Raw genomic sequence first — 18,752 nt, 5'->3', positions numbered from 1 at the left:
GGTCGATATCCTCCTCGTGGCCTTCTAGTACTTTGTAACATCATCCAAGCAGGCCTCTAGCTGTGCTGTATGGTGGCCCAATTCACGAAATTTACTTGTAAAGTGATCTGTTATCTTCTTGGAAGTTGAATCTAGTGCCACCTGTAAAAGGCCCTTGAATTTCTGAAGCAAGCCCTCTGGATCACTGGAGGAGTCCTGTGTGGAGCGGAGAGGTGAGCACCCAGCACAAATATCAGGCTCACTGAAGCCTTCCCCCTCCCCTTCCCCAGGATCATGGTGTGCTGGAGAGTGAAGGGACGCCATTTTGGCTGCAGTGCGGGCTAAGGCCACCATTGCTGCAGTCTGAGGTTGTCTCCTCTTTGCTCGTGCTGACATCAAAAAACACCGTCTGAAGCACCAGAGGTAAGTATAAAGCCGGTCTGCACCCGTAAGCCGTGTTCCACCCTCGTGTTGCTAATTAAAAGCTTCATTTTCCCGGGAAGTCCTTGCGCTGACCTAGCATCCAGCCATCAGTCAGCTTTGCGCATGCCCACTCTGGAAGCCTTCCTAATTTTTAGACGAGGATAGTTTTTCTGCTAATGATTGTAAATTCTTATATATCTCTTATATTCACACATGGCCTTGGAATGTTCTAAACGAGATTTTGGTGCAAATGAGTAGCTGAGACCGATACAAGGAGTTGGTTAGGGAGGGCCCAAAGGGTGGTCTGGAATGTTGGGCAATTTAGGTGTAATAACGTTTGTAAACTGGAGCTTGCCAACAATAAAATTGTGAGAGGTAACCATTCACATTGTGTGGTGTGGTTTCTGTTACCGGCCTGGCGCCTACCCTGATCTCCTCTCTGCAAGATAGAAGTCATTGCACCACCTAAAAGGTAGTTAACCATGAATCCAGCAAATTCTAAAGTTGGAGGATAGACTTACTTTCCAGTCTTCATAAATGATTAGGAGCAGATTACTTGTAGGGTTACCAACTTTGCTACCTGAAGGGTTAAATAGAACAAGTTATATAATTTGTATGAATAACAGGATGCTGAACATCTGTTACACTAAAGGAAAAATGTGCCTGCATCAAGCTTCTACTATAAAAGGAGTTGTTTTTGCCTACTCAGCATAACTGCATATGTGAACTACGCATTTGTTTTCCTGTATGTATAAAAAACCGTTTTGTCAGAATAAAGATGAGAGAATATTCCCAAAACCATACTGTGCGTGTGTGTTATTGGGGTATCTCTCCAGACGTCTGTCTCTGTGGGTGAAGGAAAAGTCAGGGTGCATTCCAGGAACTAGAAGTAGAAGCAGATCCTTTCACTACCAACCATTCTTAGAGAAGGTATATCATTACCTCCTAACTGTCCCTGATTTGGAGTCATTGTCCTTCCTACAGGTCCAAGTCCTTATGTCCCTTGCTTTTGTGTGGATATATGCACATCTGAAAAAATGTTATATTTTACATTACATGGTCATTATCTCATGCCCTGTTTAGGACAACAAACATGTGCCCCTTAGTAGGGGGCTGTGTGTCGGCTAGTATGAACGCATGGAGTCACTATGCATTTGCTATTATTGCTGGGAACATGCACTGAGTAATAGAGTCAAAGGCTCATTACCAAACAAAATGCATTGATTTACATGCGTTTTAGATGCATTGTGTCTTTGAAAGAATTACACTGCATTGAATAGCAAAATGCAGCACAATATACTACAAAGTGACAATTACCCTGAAAAGATGCCACAAGAAACAATGAATTTTCAGTCTGCATTTTGGTGCAAATGTTGTTAAATGCAAAATAATGTATGTATATGTAAACTCTGGTCGCAGTTGTGTTTATTTGCTCAATCGTACCTACTATTTATATTGTATTTGAAGTCAAGACAAAATGGTTTCATATTATCAAGAAATAGTATTTCAGTTCAGCGGTTTTTACCAGACTGAAACAGCAGTTAATCTTAAGGCATATTGGGAGCAAGGAGTCGTGCTGGGAGGAGTTCTAGATAAGCAACTGGCCTTGGAAAGGAGGCGAAAAGAATGCCGAAGCGGACTCTCAGCTGTTCACGTACAAGTTTATTTTGAGGGGGTTGCATTTATCAATCTGTTGTTGGTTGTGTATTGTTTGTGCTGAAAAGTTTTATTGTGAAATACTCAGGGTCTCTGTTGTAAAGGCTACTATGGGGTAAATACTTCGGAAAAGCTGCAAATATAGCCCGTAGTGCAGAAAGCTGAGGCGAGTGTGCGCTGTGCAGTGCCTGGGAGGATGTGGGGGAGGGCCGCCTAATAACATCACAGGAAGGAGGATCTCTGTACACAAGGGAAGTAAATCCTGCTCACAACACCGTGCAAGGCTGCACATAACGGGAGGCTGGCAAGTTTTGAGGTAGGCACATGGACATAGTATGTTAGAAATAATAATGTTTATCCTCTGCCCGACTACACCATGAAATAGCAAGCGGCACCTCGTCCTTATCAGACTGTTCAGTCTAAATTATGGAACAAGTTGTCACTAAATACTAAGTTTTTTTTACATTTTTATTATAAAACTTTTATTTAACTTTGATACTTTTCACAACTTCAGCATCTCAGAATGATAAATCTTATGTTGCAATCCCCGAATTCCTATTAAAAATGGGTATCTGAGAATTCATGTATATAGGATGAGCTGGGAGGACTTTTAATTTTTGTACTTTTATCAGCAATAAATGCAATGTAAAATTGTTGCACCAAAACTTTAACAAGTACTGACCCTTATAACTGAGAAATATATGTAGGATGCCTCTGTTTGCATCTACTGAAAATGCTGGTGACCCTGGTTGCTTCACTGGTCATACATATATTTTCCAAATGAGCAAGAATGTAATCTGGGGGACAGACATAGATGCCTGGCAATGAGCATTTTAAAAGAAAGATGTTCGCAATAGCCATTCATTTTTTTTCTCAGCTCGGGTTTCACATTTTAATATCAACTAAAGTAGGGTGAAGAGAGTGGTGACCGCCAGGGTACATTATACCATAATTTGTATAATTAAATAAGTTGTGAATTGTTCCACTCATTGTAAAATATTACTCAAACTCAAAACTTTAAAAGCGCATGTGCATGGCTTATGTTTTTCTATTTATTTTATTTACCATTCACCTCAGCCGTTCTAGGTGTAAAATAATTGCTTTGAACTGCAAGTGCTAAGCTAAGTTACTGCCAGGCACCCAGGAGCATATAAGGCCAGGACACAAGTGGTGGTGGGGTTACCTTCTGACCTTTACAGGCGCATTCTCATGGGGAGATGCAAAGTGTGTAGCTACGTGATGACCTTGGACTCTCTTCAAGCAACAGGGCCCCCCCTTAAGAGCCCCAAGTAATTTCTGCATAGGGGCCCACTATTGAATATGTTCACCACTGCCAAGCTCCCAGGAGCAAACTACATGGCCAGGAAAAAGTAGGCTGTGTTATTTCTTTTACCTGTATAGCTACAATCACATCCGCTGCGAGACTGACAGTCTGCTGTACAAATTTAAATACATTGTTGGTTTGCGTTAGCAAAGGGGTAAATGTTAGTCAGAACATTCTTTAAGATCCGTGTTTATTCCCACCAAAATGTAACCCATTGTCCTTTATAAAAGCTGTTTGAAGCATGTTGAAAGCTTTGCAATTGTTTTTTAAAAGCTTGATGCGCGCACCGCTCTTATATAAGCATGAGCGTATGAAAAAAATACATTATTTTTACACTTCCTATATTGGAACCTGTATACTCCCTATGGGTAAAGGAAAGATTTAATTTTTGCTAATAGTCTGTGTATTTGGTAATCACTGCTTAGGGCTAATTTAGACCAGCAGTAAGGTTGCAGTACATTTACCTCTTCCCCACGCCAGAAAACAATTGTAGAGACTCCCCAGAAATGGGGAGTCTCTACATGTAGCATCTCCCTCTGCAGTCCTCATAGGAAATGAATATGGGCTGCAGTTAACAGTACTAGTTCCACTCACTACTGCCAGCTGTCAAATGTGCAGACACTGGTTCATATTGAACCTGCACTGCCATGTAAGTCCTTAAGCAGCTGGCAAGGTGCCAGACAAAATCAAGCAATTGATCAAGCCCTCTGTAATTCTGTTAGGCCCATAGCACACCCAGTATCCACAACTGTTTAAGCAAGAGAAAAAACAATGAACGATAAATGTCAGCAAACACTTTTTAAGCAGTTTTAGAAAGTATTTATTTTTGCTTGTTGTAAGCACCCCTGCTTATAGTTATTTGGTATGTTCCAACCCCTGTAGGTTAAACTTTCACTTGACCGCTTAGTCAGTTCATGCAATCCACTTTACTGTGATAGCACAAAACCATATTTTCTGGTGATAACATGAAAATTCAGAATGTAGCTAAAAAAGCAAGTGCATTTTTAATCTTATATTTAATTTTACTTTTTTATATTTTTTTTTAGGTCAAGCTGGCCTGGTTTATAAGAAATGTATCATCGTGGTGGAGACAGGGGGTGGCATCATGGACACCATCAGAGAGATGTGAGTATTGCTAATATCAATTTGTATATTTTAATCTAATGTATTAAATGAAATAAAGCAAACATTCCAATATATGTGCTTGAAACTACTGCAAAAATACTTGGAATGTTGGGAATGTCAGAATAATCTATAGGGCCAATTTTTAACCGAGAGGATTGCTTTCTAATATTTCACTTCAGTATGCACACCACTGTCTGCATTTAGTACCCTATTTACGGAGCATATTACTTTCTTTTCTAATACAAAAAGAGCTCCTAATTAAAGTTGCGTTGGTCATGTGATCATTTTTCAACACTTAGTAACATATGTGGGTATTGTGGGCTGCAGTATGGTCATTTCCTTATCTAATGGATGATATTGACTGTTTCAGCTTGCAGCCTTGGCATCTTGGTTTCCTAATTCAAATCATTATTATCTGGGTCCAAAAGGATCTCTAAAACCTTGAAAGTAAAAATTAATTTAACAGGCAGCGTCAACGGCAGCAATAAAACATGACAGGTTATACATATTTTTTTTATGTATTTGTATTCCTAAACTTTCATGCCCACTTGCATTAAACCATTTAGGCTGTCTAGGCATTTTTTTGGCCAGCCTCTCTGGGAAAAAAAGCCGTTCAAAATGTACTTCTCACTAGTGGTCCCTAAACAAGAGATCTTCTCTAGACTGAATTAGATGCTCTGATTACTCACAGGGTCACAGGCTTGGTATCTTGGGTTAACTGTCACTCTGCTCAAAGAAGCACTTTGTTTTCTAAAAGTTGCTTTTTTTTAACAAGGGACTTTGATGCAAATTCTGTGTTGTATGTAATTTAGATATTTTAAGGTATGCCATTGCAGATATTATGTAGCATTACATTTTAATACATCTGCTTGTCTGTTTTGTCAAATAATTTAATATACTGTCTTTTGAAAACATGTCTTGCTCAAATGTGGAATTTAAGTTTTTTTCTTTGGTTCTGTTTTCTTAAGGCTTTCCCTCCTAGAAATCACCAATCCGCTCCTTACAGAGGTGTCTACCAGGATTATAGGTAGGATTACAATATATGCTTTTCTAACTGTTTGTTCTTGCATATGTGAGATGAACCTATGAATATATGCTCATTTTGTGATTGGTATTACAACATTTGGGGAAAAAATGGGGAAAAAATATTTTAAATACTTTTGAAATGGTTGACATGCTGTAAAGTTTGCATGCCTTTAAAACTATACAAATAATAGTTTGTGTTAAGTAACAGCCTACAATGTGCATAAACAGTAAAAACGTATTCTAAATAATATTTGCGTTTAGCAATAATTTTCCTAGGTACACTTGCACTCCGTTTTTATGTAGGTTGTTTAAAAACAATTAGGAAAGCTATTCATAGTTCTTCTGTGGATTTAGACCATCTATCTCAGTTACATCCATCTTTTCATATTTATTTAATTTTTTATTAGGTTGAATCAACAAAAGGGAATTACAAAACATACAAATATAACATAAATAATCAGTACGACAATCTCTTTCTACATATGTACAAAGCTGTATACATCAAAAAGAGAGCACAAAATACCAGTCTAAAGAAAATTTCACTTACAAAATTCACATGTAACTCTTTTAATATCTCTGAGGTAATGTAATAACAAATTAGTCAAACATAACAATGTCAAACATATAGTGAGAAACCCCATGGACTCAACCCGGACATTTTTCTTATTTTTTTTAGGGGGAATACTACTAAACTTTGATGAAACGGAAGGGGGGAGGGAGAATGGGGTGGAAAGAAGGGGGGAGGGAGAATGGGCACATGATCAGAAAAAAAGAGTTAGCTGAACACATATTGCACAAAGAAATAGGGAAACCTTGACTGACTTAGGGATGTAAGGATTTAAATATATAATGGTCTATTTGTGCTGTTGTCAAGTAATCAGGTGATTCACGGAATAAGGTCCAGTAAAACCATCCCTGATTTGTAATCTCCTCAGTATCTCCAAGAGAAGAAGCTGTTAGTTCCTCCATCAGGTACATCTCATTAACACAGGTAAACCACAGGTTTACTGTTAAGCCTCTTCTAACTTTTTATTTAAAAACCAGCCAGGCCCAGAATAAAACCATCAGATATTGTCCGTTTGTTCTGAAAAAGAAATCGCGTCTTGTCAACAGCAGCCCCATGTCACAGCAAAACAGGCATTGGGAAATGACACTGATAAAAAACAAAAAAGATCTAAAGCAAAGGGAACCCATTTTTGTGCTGAATTGTTTAGTGACAACTATATATAGTTATTTTGTCATGTCTTTTCTCCCTCTGTCAACGTAAAGTAATCTGTAAATTTTGTCTCTGAAGGCATCATGATTACTGTTTCAGACAAAAGGGGATTGGGGAACTGTCCCTAACCTTTGGGTATATCCCCTCTGTCCAGGCAGGTGAACACAAAGCAACATCAAAACATGTCTCCACCAAGTAGTTACATTCCTGCACGACCAGTAGGATTGACGATGACCGAGGCTGTTCACCCTAGATATCAAGCTTTGCTCAGTGTTATACCTGACCCCCAAATTTAGATATTTTCTGGAGCTGGCTTTATCAGACTCTCCAATTCAGGTAATTGCTACAGTGGTAATCCTACTCCTTGTTTTTCACTGTAGGTCTTTAGGTATTCTACCTGGATGAGTGGCATGTGGAATCGCAGGTGTTTTTTATTTCTTGCAACATCCATCCTAATGCTCTAGTTTTGCCAAACCTATGGGTCTGAATTTTCACCACATCGGCCGTTATCATGCTTACTGTCATACTGTACCCCACCGGACATTTACAGATACTTTATTGTAAGTAAGCTGGGAGTTCTGTGCTAGAACAGGGCAGGAGCTGAGTTTACATTTCTTATACTCATTTTGCAAAAGTTAACCCTAAATATAAGTATTTAATATGCTGACAAAGCTAAACCTTTGCTCCATAACGCTCCTCTTCGTTTTAGAAGAAGTGGACAATGTTATCCATGAACCCTCCTAAATTTTGCCAAGGTAAACTCCATTTAATCAAAACTGTATTGTAGACTGTGAGGGATCCGCATCAAACGTACTCACTGCAGAGAAGTAATTCAGACTTTACTTCAGGTCATTCTGGACACACACACACACACACTGCAATTTTTTTGTATCATTGCAATAATTTTTGCAGGTTGTTTTTACCTTTTGCTATTTGTTTACTGCTTGCTCTTAAGCTTGTTCAGTTTATACCTGATTTTTAGTCTAGAGGTGAGGGAACATGCCCAGAAGTCAGGCTGTTTCCTACAATGAACTACTGGAGAAACTGATTTAATATTAATGTTTATACTATAATTCTTGTAGTTTGTAGTTTTAAAATGTATTCAGTCCAATATATGCCCACAATATACAATTCGTATCCTAGTAAGTCATACATTTGAAAATACAGGTTAAAGACTGGCTATAGTCTTAGAAGTTGTTTAGCAATGACTACCTTTGACTCTCCAAGCCTGTACTGCCGTTATCTCCAGCATTCCCATCTCCAACTATCTTGACTACCCCTGCAAAATTCTGTTTAATTGCCACTCTCATGCAGGGCGTAGCTTCATTGATGGAAACAATGCATGTGGCCACTCCTTCCCATGCTTGCTGGAGTGATGCTTTTTTTCCTGTTACAGCTACATGTCCCTAAAGGGACTGCAGGTCAAGCATGAAGAGTGCACAGATAGCAATAAGCCTTTAGGCAAGGGCTCCATTTAAATACCAGATTGGGTGGGGGTTCTCATTCTCCAATAAATATCTTAGTACATACTCTTATTTTAAAGATTTCTTTTTGGTTTTGATCCTAACGTTTATTCTATTTGAAGTAATTATCACTTTTTTTTATTTTACAGAGAACATAATAATTATGGCCAATATGATCATAATACATGCCATGAAAGAAGTTACAATGACAGTCAGTATATGGAATACCAGGAGCCCCTATACCATGACTTTCATGAAGAAAACAGACCATATCATGACCACAGAGATCCCGGAGACCAAGGTTATCATTCAAGAGGCCATCATGATTGTGGCTATCAAAAGGATTTCCGTGGTGGATATCATCATAGCCGTGTAGAATCTGGTCGATATCATAATCTTTCAAAATCTCAGCGTAAGAAATATACTTTTAAGGCTTTTAGGACGCCAGTAAAAGAAAGCGCTGCTAGAAAGAAGACCAGTACTGTGACACCTGTACAGTCAGGTCAGTATAAGCATGTATTATTTAAGGTACAAATGCACTAAGAACTAGATACTACAATCACAAGAAGCATTTTTTTCTCTATAAATGTGCAGGACAGGGAATATGGGTTTTTGCCCTAATGGCTAATGAGATTCCATTCTTTCATTACCATTTAAATGTAGTTAGGAAAATAGATGGTTAAAGTGTACCTAAAATCAGAACTTTTACTTTACATAAAAGGGTAGACAACATAAAGTAAAAAATTTGTTTGTGCAGAGAGCCTCCCGGAATACCTCCGTCAGACACCCCAGGAGGCTCCTGGCTACTCCTTCTCTGCATGCTCAAGCATCTTGAGCATGCACAGAAGGAGCCCTTTTATCAATAGAAAAAAAGAGATCGGGTGACGTAGGAAGATGACCAAACTCAATGGAAGAAACATCCTGACCGACAGACTCATCTGCAGAATTGAAGGTAAATGTGATTTTTTTTTTTTTTTGGGTTTTCCTTACACTTTAAAGTTATTTTAGGTTAAGGTCTAAATAATATTTGGGCTACCTGGGTTGGGTTACAACCAACCTGCTATTGTACAGTGAATAACAATAGGCCAATAACAGCTCAAGCTTTGGTACTTGCACTAGCAGAATTTATAAATACACTTTTTTAATTAAAATTTTATTGCTTATAAACTGCATTCCGCTGTGTTTTTTAGGGGTTTATTATTAAATATTATCACCTAAGATTCACTCAATTTTTACCCAAAATGTAAACCTTTTTGCTTTGGATTCAATAACAAAATGTGTGCACTAACTGTTACTCATGAGTTTTACATTTTTCTTATTGATTTCAGCGTGAAAATTGTGTAGGTAAAAGGTTGGGTGACTCTTGAAAACATTTATAAATAAACACATTATTGTCTGCTAGAGGTGATTGAGAGCATTGTATAAAATAGACCATGCATGTAGTTCCATTTTGTGATTACTGTCCGGGCAGCTAATCAATTTAGATTTTTAGCGATTTGCAGACTATTTAAAAAGTTGCAGTCATGCTAATTTGTGCCCTTCATCAACTTGACCTGGTTTTATTTGAATGGTATGATGATAATTTACATTTAAATAGATTTATCTATTATTTGCAAAAAAGTAAAAAAAATACAAGCTAAGAACAAGATAATAAAGCATTAGGGGGGTACAAGAGATCACAAGTTTTTCATAGGGGCACTTAGCAGGTTAAGGATGATTTGAAAAAAAAAAAAAACAAGGATAACTTTGATGATTAAGCAAAAGGATAAATAAGCTAAGGGTGACAAATCGAGGACAGATTAAACAGTAGAAAGTGTATGTAGTCTGGGGTGGAAGGAAGACTGTAAACGGTGACCTTAAATTTGAGGAGGTCAATGTTAAGTCATTTAAATCATTTAGGAAGTGTGTCACACAAGGTCGACAAACAATATAGATGCTTCTGCATAATTACACTTGGTTAAACCTAGATATGGTTTCCACCTTAGGGAGGGCTTTAACAAACCTATTTGTTTTCTTTAGACTTGCAGTATAGATGTTGGGAAGATAAAATGTTTTGTGGTGGATCCCAGATTGTCAGTTAACTTTTATTTTGGGTTACAACCATGGCTTCCTCCGTAGATACAGTGAAGTGAGTGTAGCTACCCAGGAACAGAAAGTGGTATTTTCAGGATTTTTGCAAAATAAAGTATTACCATTCCTGGTAAGCCAATATTTGGGAGTTGGAGTCAGAAGAAATTGTATACCTGGAGTCCACAAAAATGTCCAAACTTCGTCACTGACTTCACAGCCTTACTTAATAATATATATGTTTCAGTAAAATTGCATAGTGTTGACATTATAGCAAGTTTTTTTAACTATAAATGCCTAAATAGAAAACACCAAGGTGCTATTTTGTAGAGGAGGACAGATCAAAGTCCATCCCATTAAAAAAAAAAAGTTAAGTTTCAGTGCTTATTTGACACTGAACTTAATTTTTGGGAATTTAGTTTAAAAATGTTAAGTCATTTTTGAATCCACTTACTTCAGCTTAAAATTGATGGCAGAGGTAATATTACACTTTTTATCCTATGTAGTGGTATTAGATATGGTAGAAACATATTTACTCTAGTTTAATTGAATGCAACTTTTTGTTTTCAGTGGGCCAAAATCCAGTGCGCAGTATAATAAGTGGCGAATCTCAGGTGAGATTTCTCTTCGAAGCTTATCCTCAATCCCATACGAACCCCTATTCCCCTTTAACCCAAACAGCACATTTTTTTCTTTACTTGAGAACTCGTTTAAATCACTGCTCAGGTCCATTGTCAATATTCGCCTAAAGATCAACTTTACCTTTTTAGTTTATCTTAGTAATATGTTATGGTTTCTTTTTTCTTCAACAGAATCGCAGTGAAAATAATATTGTGCCTTCACAGGATTCAAATCGTGCACAGGAGACTGCAAAGCCTGTTCAGCAAGATGAAAAGGCTTCACAGGAAGATATTAATAGAAAGCCTACACAAGATGAAACACAACTTGTGCAGAATGGTGCAAATATTACAAAATATGAAGCAAACCCTACACAAGTCATTGCAGAGCCTTCAGAAGAGGATATAGAAATCATCAGTGAGAATAAGAAGCCTTCAGAAGAAGATAGGGGGACAAATCGAGCCAAACAAGGCTTGAAAGTGAAGTTAGAACATGTAGATACAATTACAGAGATAATGAATTACCATGGAGAATTACTATCTGACACTAAACCAAGCACAAAAGAGTTGACAACACAACTCTCTTGTAAAACAGAGTGCACTGAAGATGTCAAAAAGGTAATGTATATATGCTACAAAGATGCTGTAAAATTGTAAATCCATGTAACTATTTTAGGGCAAACATGCACAATTTCTTTGCCTTTATACTGAAAGTGAGGATCTTTCTTTTATGCGCATTATTATTTGTGATTCACAGGTGGAATTCCAGGCTGCTTTTCAGGATATTTTAATGTATGTTCCTAAAAGGCTTATTGTTTGTAGGCAATAAAGTGTATGACAAAACAAAATTAAGAAAAAACATATGCAGTACATCTCTGCATTACATGCAAGTTTTCCTGTGCTTTATTTCATTAGGGCCATGTAAGTACAAAATATATATTTATTTGTTATTCTGCCTGAAATGCACACAGATCATAAGCCCTATTGTTGGTAAACCGAACCTAGTTTTTTTGTAGACTAGGAAATGTCCCTCTCTCCCCCCGCCTCAACACCAGTGTTTGTGCTAAAATACTTTTCTACTACCACTTTCAGATCTCAAAAAGGATTTGGAACAATAATTTTATTGTTGTTTAGAATGAGAATTGGGAGTACTAAATAGCTTCTTAGAGTTAATACAAGACACAGAACAACTCTAAATCTCTGACAAGTTCAACAGGTCAAGCAGGTAGAACAAAATGTTTTAAATTGTATTTTTAACGGACCAAAAGGGAGCAAATAGAAGTACCTTGCTATGGTTTACATATTTTATTAGCTGAAAATAGGTTGGAGCAGAACACCTTTTACATTTCTCTACTAGGTTAACAAGACTGCCAAAGATTGCAAAAATGGGATAGGAAAAGATCAATAATAAAAGAACATAGTGCTAGATTCTTTCATAAAATAGAGCAATTGAAAGCAGACCATATGTGCTGGGTAAATTTAAGGAGCTGGCAAATATAACAAGGGAAGTATTTTTACATTTTCTTTCTATGGTTATATACTGCTTTTACTGGTCAGAGTGTAAATTGCGATAAACAATATGCAGGAGCTGCAGGTTATATAAATTGGGTACCAACGTCCCAGATATAGCTGACACTTAAAATTAGAATATAGGACTTCAGGAGATAACAAAGAGTACCATTTTTTCTGTTAATTTTTCATAAAGCAGAGCATTCGTGAAAAATATGAGAATTGCAGAACAGTACAGATTGCACAAAGTGTCTGTTTTAGATGATTGCTTTAATGTTCATAATTAAATTGTGCCTTTTTTTTTTTTAGTGGTCATTCTGGTTTTGGTACGATTTTAAAGTCCCATGTTATCCTTCATAATTTATGAAAAAATAGTGTGGTCACATTATTTACAGGTCACAAAGTTGCCAGAAAAATAAAACTGACAATGATAGTGCAGAAACGGATCTTGATTTTGGCCTTTCAGGCACTAACATTGAAATCTTTCAGTTATTCTATGTCCCATACACTTTTCCTCTCCATACTCTTAAACTTTGGTTTCTTTTCCACCTTTTGCTACGAAAGTGCATGAATAGGACAATAATCCACATCCTTTTAGACCTAAGACATGTAAATTTTGGCTTTTGGGACATGCAGTTTAATCTGTCCCAGCACCAATCACAACATGTTTCAACACTGGTACACTGTGCACTACAGTACCTATGTGTTGTGGTGTTATTCAAAATTTGATATCATATTACTGCAGAGCAAATGTTTAAAAAAGGCTTTAACCCTCTCTGGTGGTCTGATTATGACAGCATGTCAAAGTGGTACTTTCTGTTTAAATTTCCCACCAGGCACACTGCCCCAATGATACCGCAAGACCATAGTACTGAAAATTAACTCCGGGCCACACTCGGGAATACCGCCAGGGAGGTTAAGGCAAGCTGATAACCCCATGCACTAATGGTTTTAACCTGTTGATGTAAAATTCTTAACTATTCTGTTTTTTTTTTTTTTTTTGTTTTTTTTTCAAGGCTAAACTGCCAGTAATTAAAGAAGAGCAGAATGAATTTATTATTACTAGAGAAGAAACACAAGAAGAAAACCTTTTGGGGAAGATCATGCACAGCCATGGGGAGAACCAGTTTTTCTCTAATAAAACTATAGAGATCCCACTTTTGGTATTTGTTATTTCTAATGTTTCGTCTACTGTATACCATTCTACACTAATATTTTGTTGTGAAGTAGTTTCTGGTGTTCTGTTAAATACAAAAAAGATTGGCTCCCTAAATAAATCCATGTTTTTCTTCAGAATAAACGCATAATAAAATATAGTTTACATAGAGTATTTGGTGCAGAAATGATATAATACAATGAAAGGAGAATAAATTGATGATTTTGTTTTCTCTCTTTTTTTTTTTTTTCTTGTAGGGTGGTTGGGCAGATATGCCTCCAAACTCTATAGAGGTAGATGGGGCCAGTACAGCGAGACACCCAGCACCAGTTGTGGACTATGGATTATCTCGTACTGCACAAGAGCTCCGGAGAGCATTCATTTTGGCTAAAAAAGAAGAGATTGAGTTGGTAAGTTCCTCTATGTTATTTGGAGGTTAAGTGACCTGAAAACAACGGGTATGGTAAGCAAGAACTAAAGGGTGGGAGAGCAGTGAAATAGGAGGAGTGATGTGCAGGTGAGGAATCTTCCTGTCTGGTAAGTTCCTGTATGATTATTTTAGAGATTTAAGGCACATTGGGTACGAAGGGAAGACTGCAGACTATCTTGCCTATGCGAGTCTGTTCTAACGGAGCATTAGTTGCAGGCTGGTTGTCCATAAAGAATCTCATTCCATAGTTTGGATTCTCACAGCTTTATTATTCTTTCCCCAATGTCAACCTGAGGATCCTGCTAATAAGTTTATTGATGGCCAATCCACCTAACTATATCACCAGCTACCTTTTGATGCCCCAATCTCGTCCTACCCTGTTCCACTTTTCCAGAGTTCATTTCTACCAGACAATATAACTAGTATCATGACAAGGCTGGGGATGGACAGAACTACTTTCCAACCTGCCTCTGATGCAGCTTTACATTGCTACTTTGCTTTAACACCTTCTTCCACTTTTGGCCACAGGGAATATTGGGGCCCACCTCTGCTTTGTGGAGCCCTGTCCAACCCATGCCTAATGATTTCCAGTCCTCTGTGGGAGCTGTATTTCATGTCGGGCTCTGGCTTAGACCTTTTGGCTTTCAAATAGTGGACTGACTCAATGCTCCATCGGATGTACTAGTTGAACTCAAAACCTAATTAAAGCACTTGCTTTGTGACGTTATCTGCTGTGTGCACTTTGTCACAGCAAAGGAGGACATTCTGTGTAGGAACAATGCCCAGTAGAATTTTATGAAACTTCACTGAAAAACATATCTTACTTGTCAAGGAACACCCAGTGCCCCCTATTCTTGTGGTTTTTTTTGCTGCTAAACCTGCTATGCTGCACTCTATAGTTTTCACACTCAGTAATACCTGCTTATAATCATCCCTGTGGATTTGCACATCTCCCTTGTCACTGCATGCTCCAGGACAGAACTACCTTTCAATATGCCCATTTGATCCCCTTTTTTAGAACCAAACTCTTTGTAATACTCCGTAAAGCTGTTACCTTCTTCCCTTTGTGAATGTAAACTCTCTCTCCATTAACCTCCCCATGGGACATTCACTGATTTTATACTTCTTAACTGCCTTTTTATATCCACTTTTTGCTAACATGCATGTACTCCAGCAATTGCATGCATGCATTCCAGTCTCGGGACAGGTTTTTCAATAGTGACATCCGTGTACTATGACTGCATAATATGTAAAAAAAAATGTTCAAACTGTAGTCTTCAAAAGCTTGTTTGAAAAAAAAATGCCAGTCTGGAGATCACTCTACTGCATGCTTTGTACAGACAAGTTTGCTGAATGCACCTCTAGAATTCATCCTAAAAGTTGACAGTATTTTCATTTGGCCCTGTATGGTAGGTAAAATAGTATGCTCTGCAGTTTCATGTCCAGAGTGGTTACAGAAATTTACTTATAAGCCTCTGCAACTGTACGTTTTTCATGTGGCAGTGCTGGAGTGCAAACTCTTGATATGGTGGAGATAATGTGGAATAGCGGTGTAACACAGCAAAAGCTCAAAAAGCATATTGTAAATTACCATATATATATATTAAATTGCATCTGGACATTTACATTCACTATTATTATATCAACATATGGCTTGTGACCGGGTGTCACAAGGCTTATTTAGAAAGGTGATGGTGTTTTTATCGCACCCAGGTTCAGACATTTTATCAGGAAGTTAGGCTAGTTTTCCATAGTGATGTTTGAAAAATAGTTTAGGGTCATAGAGCTGGTCAGGGAAGAGATGGGAGAAGTCCTTGACCACCTATTCTATGTCCAGGTTCTCCCTGCCTGTGCAATGGGACCACCAGTGTAATATTTAGCGTGACAGGTCTAGTTTTCAGGGAGTCTTGTATCCAGGAGGTAGCCAGAGGCGGCAGAGAAAAGAGTTCCACAAAGACTGTTGCCAAAGGAAGTTATCTTCAATTGTGAGTTGCCCATTTAATATTATATAGAGCTGCCAAATGAGTGAGCCAGACTGCTAATGTTATTTTACTGTTTTTCTTTGTTTTGGGCAACTTACTAATACAAACCAGGCAAACACAAGAAGTTTGTACTCCACCCGCTTGCCTGTTTATCTGGTCACTGCCTTGTGACTCCCTGCGTATTCCCCTTAGTCAGCCCACAGACTATCCCAACCAGTTTCATTAGACCCTCCCAATTGCGTTAGAGATATATGGATCATCCTTCCCCTTGTCTAAATTCTATTTGTAGTAGTATATAGTATGGATCTTGTAGCCTTCCTCATATTTCTGCTTGCCCCTTTCCTACATTTATCCTTCAGCCCTACCAGGTATTGTTTGGCATTTAATTTAATCACCCTCTTTCATGTGACAGTGCTGATGTCTCTTGATTTCCCTACAACAGTAACAAAAGCCAGGGTAGGAATTCATAACCCTGCTTAATCTTAACAAGTTAGTTTGGAGTTTATACCAGGATTTTTTTTTAGCTTTGTGTGTAAATGAATCATCTGGAAAGTATTGGAGAATAAGTAAATGCTGCTGTGAAAGTCAAGATCAAAGTTTTTACTTTAAGAAACTTTTTGGATAGTATATAGCTCTACATTATTGTCAAAGCTAACAATGTCACCTTTAGATGGCAATATTTGGTTGTGATTGTCCCGCATGGAAAAAATCCATAGAAAAAAGAAAATGTCTACTTGTAAGGATAATCAATAAAAAGAAAATAAAGTACCGCCTTTTTTACCTTTGCAGGCCTTCTCCCAAGACTGCAGAACATTTGCATTTGTTGCCAGCACATTACTGAAGAAAGACCCATCCCTTGAGGTTGCTGTGTCAAACGCCCTGCGGTCTACTCTGCAGGACATTGCAGGGCGCTGTGTCCAAGAACTAAGCAAGTTTATAGATCACTATGACAATATCCCTTTAAACATTTCAGAAAGATTACAGAATTCAGATATATGAGGGACTGATAGTTTCTAATTAAAGGGATCAGCAAAATTCTCTTTTTTTATTATGGACTTTTAGCACATCTAGAATTTTTTCATAAAAGTTGCACCCAAGTGCCCAAGATTGCCACATTTGAGGCATGTATTGTATTTGAGTTGTATTGTTGATTGTGTCTTTTTGTGGGGAAAAGGGGGTTTTATTTCAAAAGAATTGTTACATATGGGGAGATAAATAAAACCATACCCAAAGAAAATCTGGTTTATTTTTATGTTGCATAAAATGAATGTAGTCCAAACCATACTATGTATAGATATGAATTTACTATGATATGTCACTGATTTCTCAGGTATTAACCCTCTAATTGCTTTGCCCAGCTTCTTAATTTTCACCTCAGGTGGCCAGACCATTTTGGCTATTCCCCCCTTTTCTTGGTTTTTATGATAATACACAATTTGTAATTTAGTGAGCTGCAGTACCACCATTTTAATTCACCTCAATGTATTTGTGCTTCAGTGCATCAATGCTGGTTTCCCTGAAAAGGCCATTCAGACTCTGACCATGGATAAAAGGAGACAGGTGGAGAAGCAGGCAGCAGGGTAGTTGGGATGTCTCTTCCTGACAGCCCTCTGTATTGTGGATGAGAAATTAAATGCTGCAAATGATAAAATTGTTGCAATACAAAAACTGGGAGGTAGTGGACATGGTGTCAACTAGAGTACAAGTTAAAAGACAAATGTTTAGCACTTTAGCATGTTAGGTTGTAAACCTAACCTAAGACCAGAAGGAAAAAAATTGTCAGTTTGGTCTGGAAATGTTTCTGGTTCTGATAATGATTTCTTTGATTCTGAAGATGACATTAACGTTAATAAAATAATGGTTTAAATGCTGTCCGTGATGCTTTGAATGTGAGACCTGTACCACAGTGCAAAACAAGGGGAGAGGTTAGACAAACAATTAGACACCCATTAGACAAACAATTAAAGCACTGACAGTCCGAGGATCACATTCACTGGTAGAATGCATGGTTAATGCTGTAAAATTTGCTTGAGCTGATCACCAAGATGTAGAGGAAGAAGCAAAATCCTGGGAAAGTGTGATACAGTGCTGCACTTTTTGCTGGGCCAGATATGGTTCCATTTACTGCAGGAATGCATACCAGAATAATCAGAAATGCCCCATCACACTTGAGAGGGACTTTGATGTCAATGCTTGCAGGTACGCAAGTTTTATCTGTCTTGGAATTTACTTTGTTGTCAGGATGCTTGGAGTTTATATATGTACCACAGCATCAGCAATTTAACATGGAAGCTGGAGATATGCAAGACACCAAACAACATGATTCTGATATGGTAAAAATAACAAGAAAATGTTTGCTGCATGGTTAAAATCAGGTGTTCATTTGGATCAAATTGACAAAAACCTAATCTATTTTGTTAGCTTTCTGGAAAAAGCATTGCCAAAAGCAAAATTGGAGGAACGAAAAGAGTGAGCCATTTGCTACTCCCATGGAGCTGGCTGAGACTGACACTTCAAAGCAAAAACTGTATCTTGATTTGCGACAATGGCAAGCTCCTTCTCCCTCTGACGGTCAGGTGGGTCCCCTGTCAATGTGTCCAGGGAACCTACGCCCTTATTACCCATTGACCATATATTGGTCACGTAGTAATGTACAAAGAGTTCTTGCATTAATTGATACTGAGCAGAAGCTACTTTAGTACATGGAAATATTGATGTCACCTTAGGATTTAAGTGGTTATGGGGGAGCTAACTTACCAGCTAAAATGCAGAAGTTAAA

General features: G+C 37.8%; 1 protein-coding gene across 1 annotated transcript; it reads left to right on the top strand.

Annotated features, from left to right (window-relative positions):
* Window positions 1-2,072: 2,072 nt before the first annotated feature.
* Window positions 2,073-17,845, top strand: LOC140339351 (uncharacterized). Its single transcript, XM_072424012.1, has 9 exons — window positions 2,073-2,374; window positions 4,429-4,507; window positions 5,476-5,534; window positions 8,362-8,714; window positions 10,850-10,893; window positions 11,092-11,514; window positions 13,422-13,568; window positions 13,819-13,971; window positions 16,763-17,845. Exons 2-9 carry the CDS (start codon window positions 4,454-4,456, stop codon window positions 16,970-16,972), a joined length of 1,443 nt encoding a protein of 480 aa, XP_072280113.1. The 5' UTR covers window positions 2,073-2,374; window positions 4,429-4,453; the 3' UTR covers window positions 16,973-17,845.
* The last annotated feature ends 907 nt before the right edge of the window (window positions 17,846-18,752 follow it).

This window comes from Pyxicephalus adspersus, chromosome 1 (assembly GCF_032062135.1).
Source record: "Pyxicephalus adspersus chromosome 1, UCB_Pads_2.0, whole genome shotgun sequence".
In the NCBI taxonomy this organism is placed as follows: domain Eukaryota; kingdom Metazoa; phylum Chordata; class Amphibia; order Anura; family Pyxicephalidae; genus Pyxicephalus; species Pyxicephalus adspersus.
The sequence above is the reverse complement of the archived record's forward strand: the minus strand, read 5'-3'. Positions and strand labels throughout refer to the sequence as shown.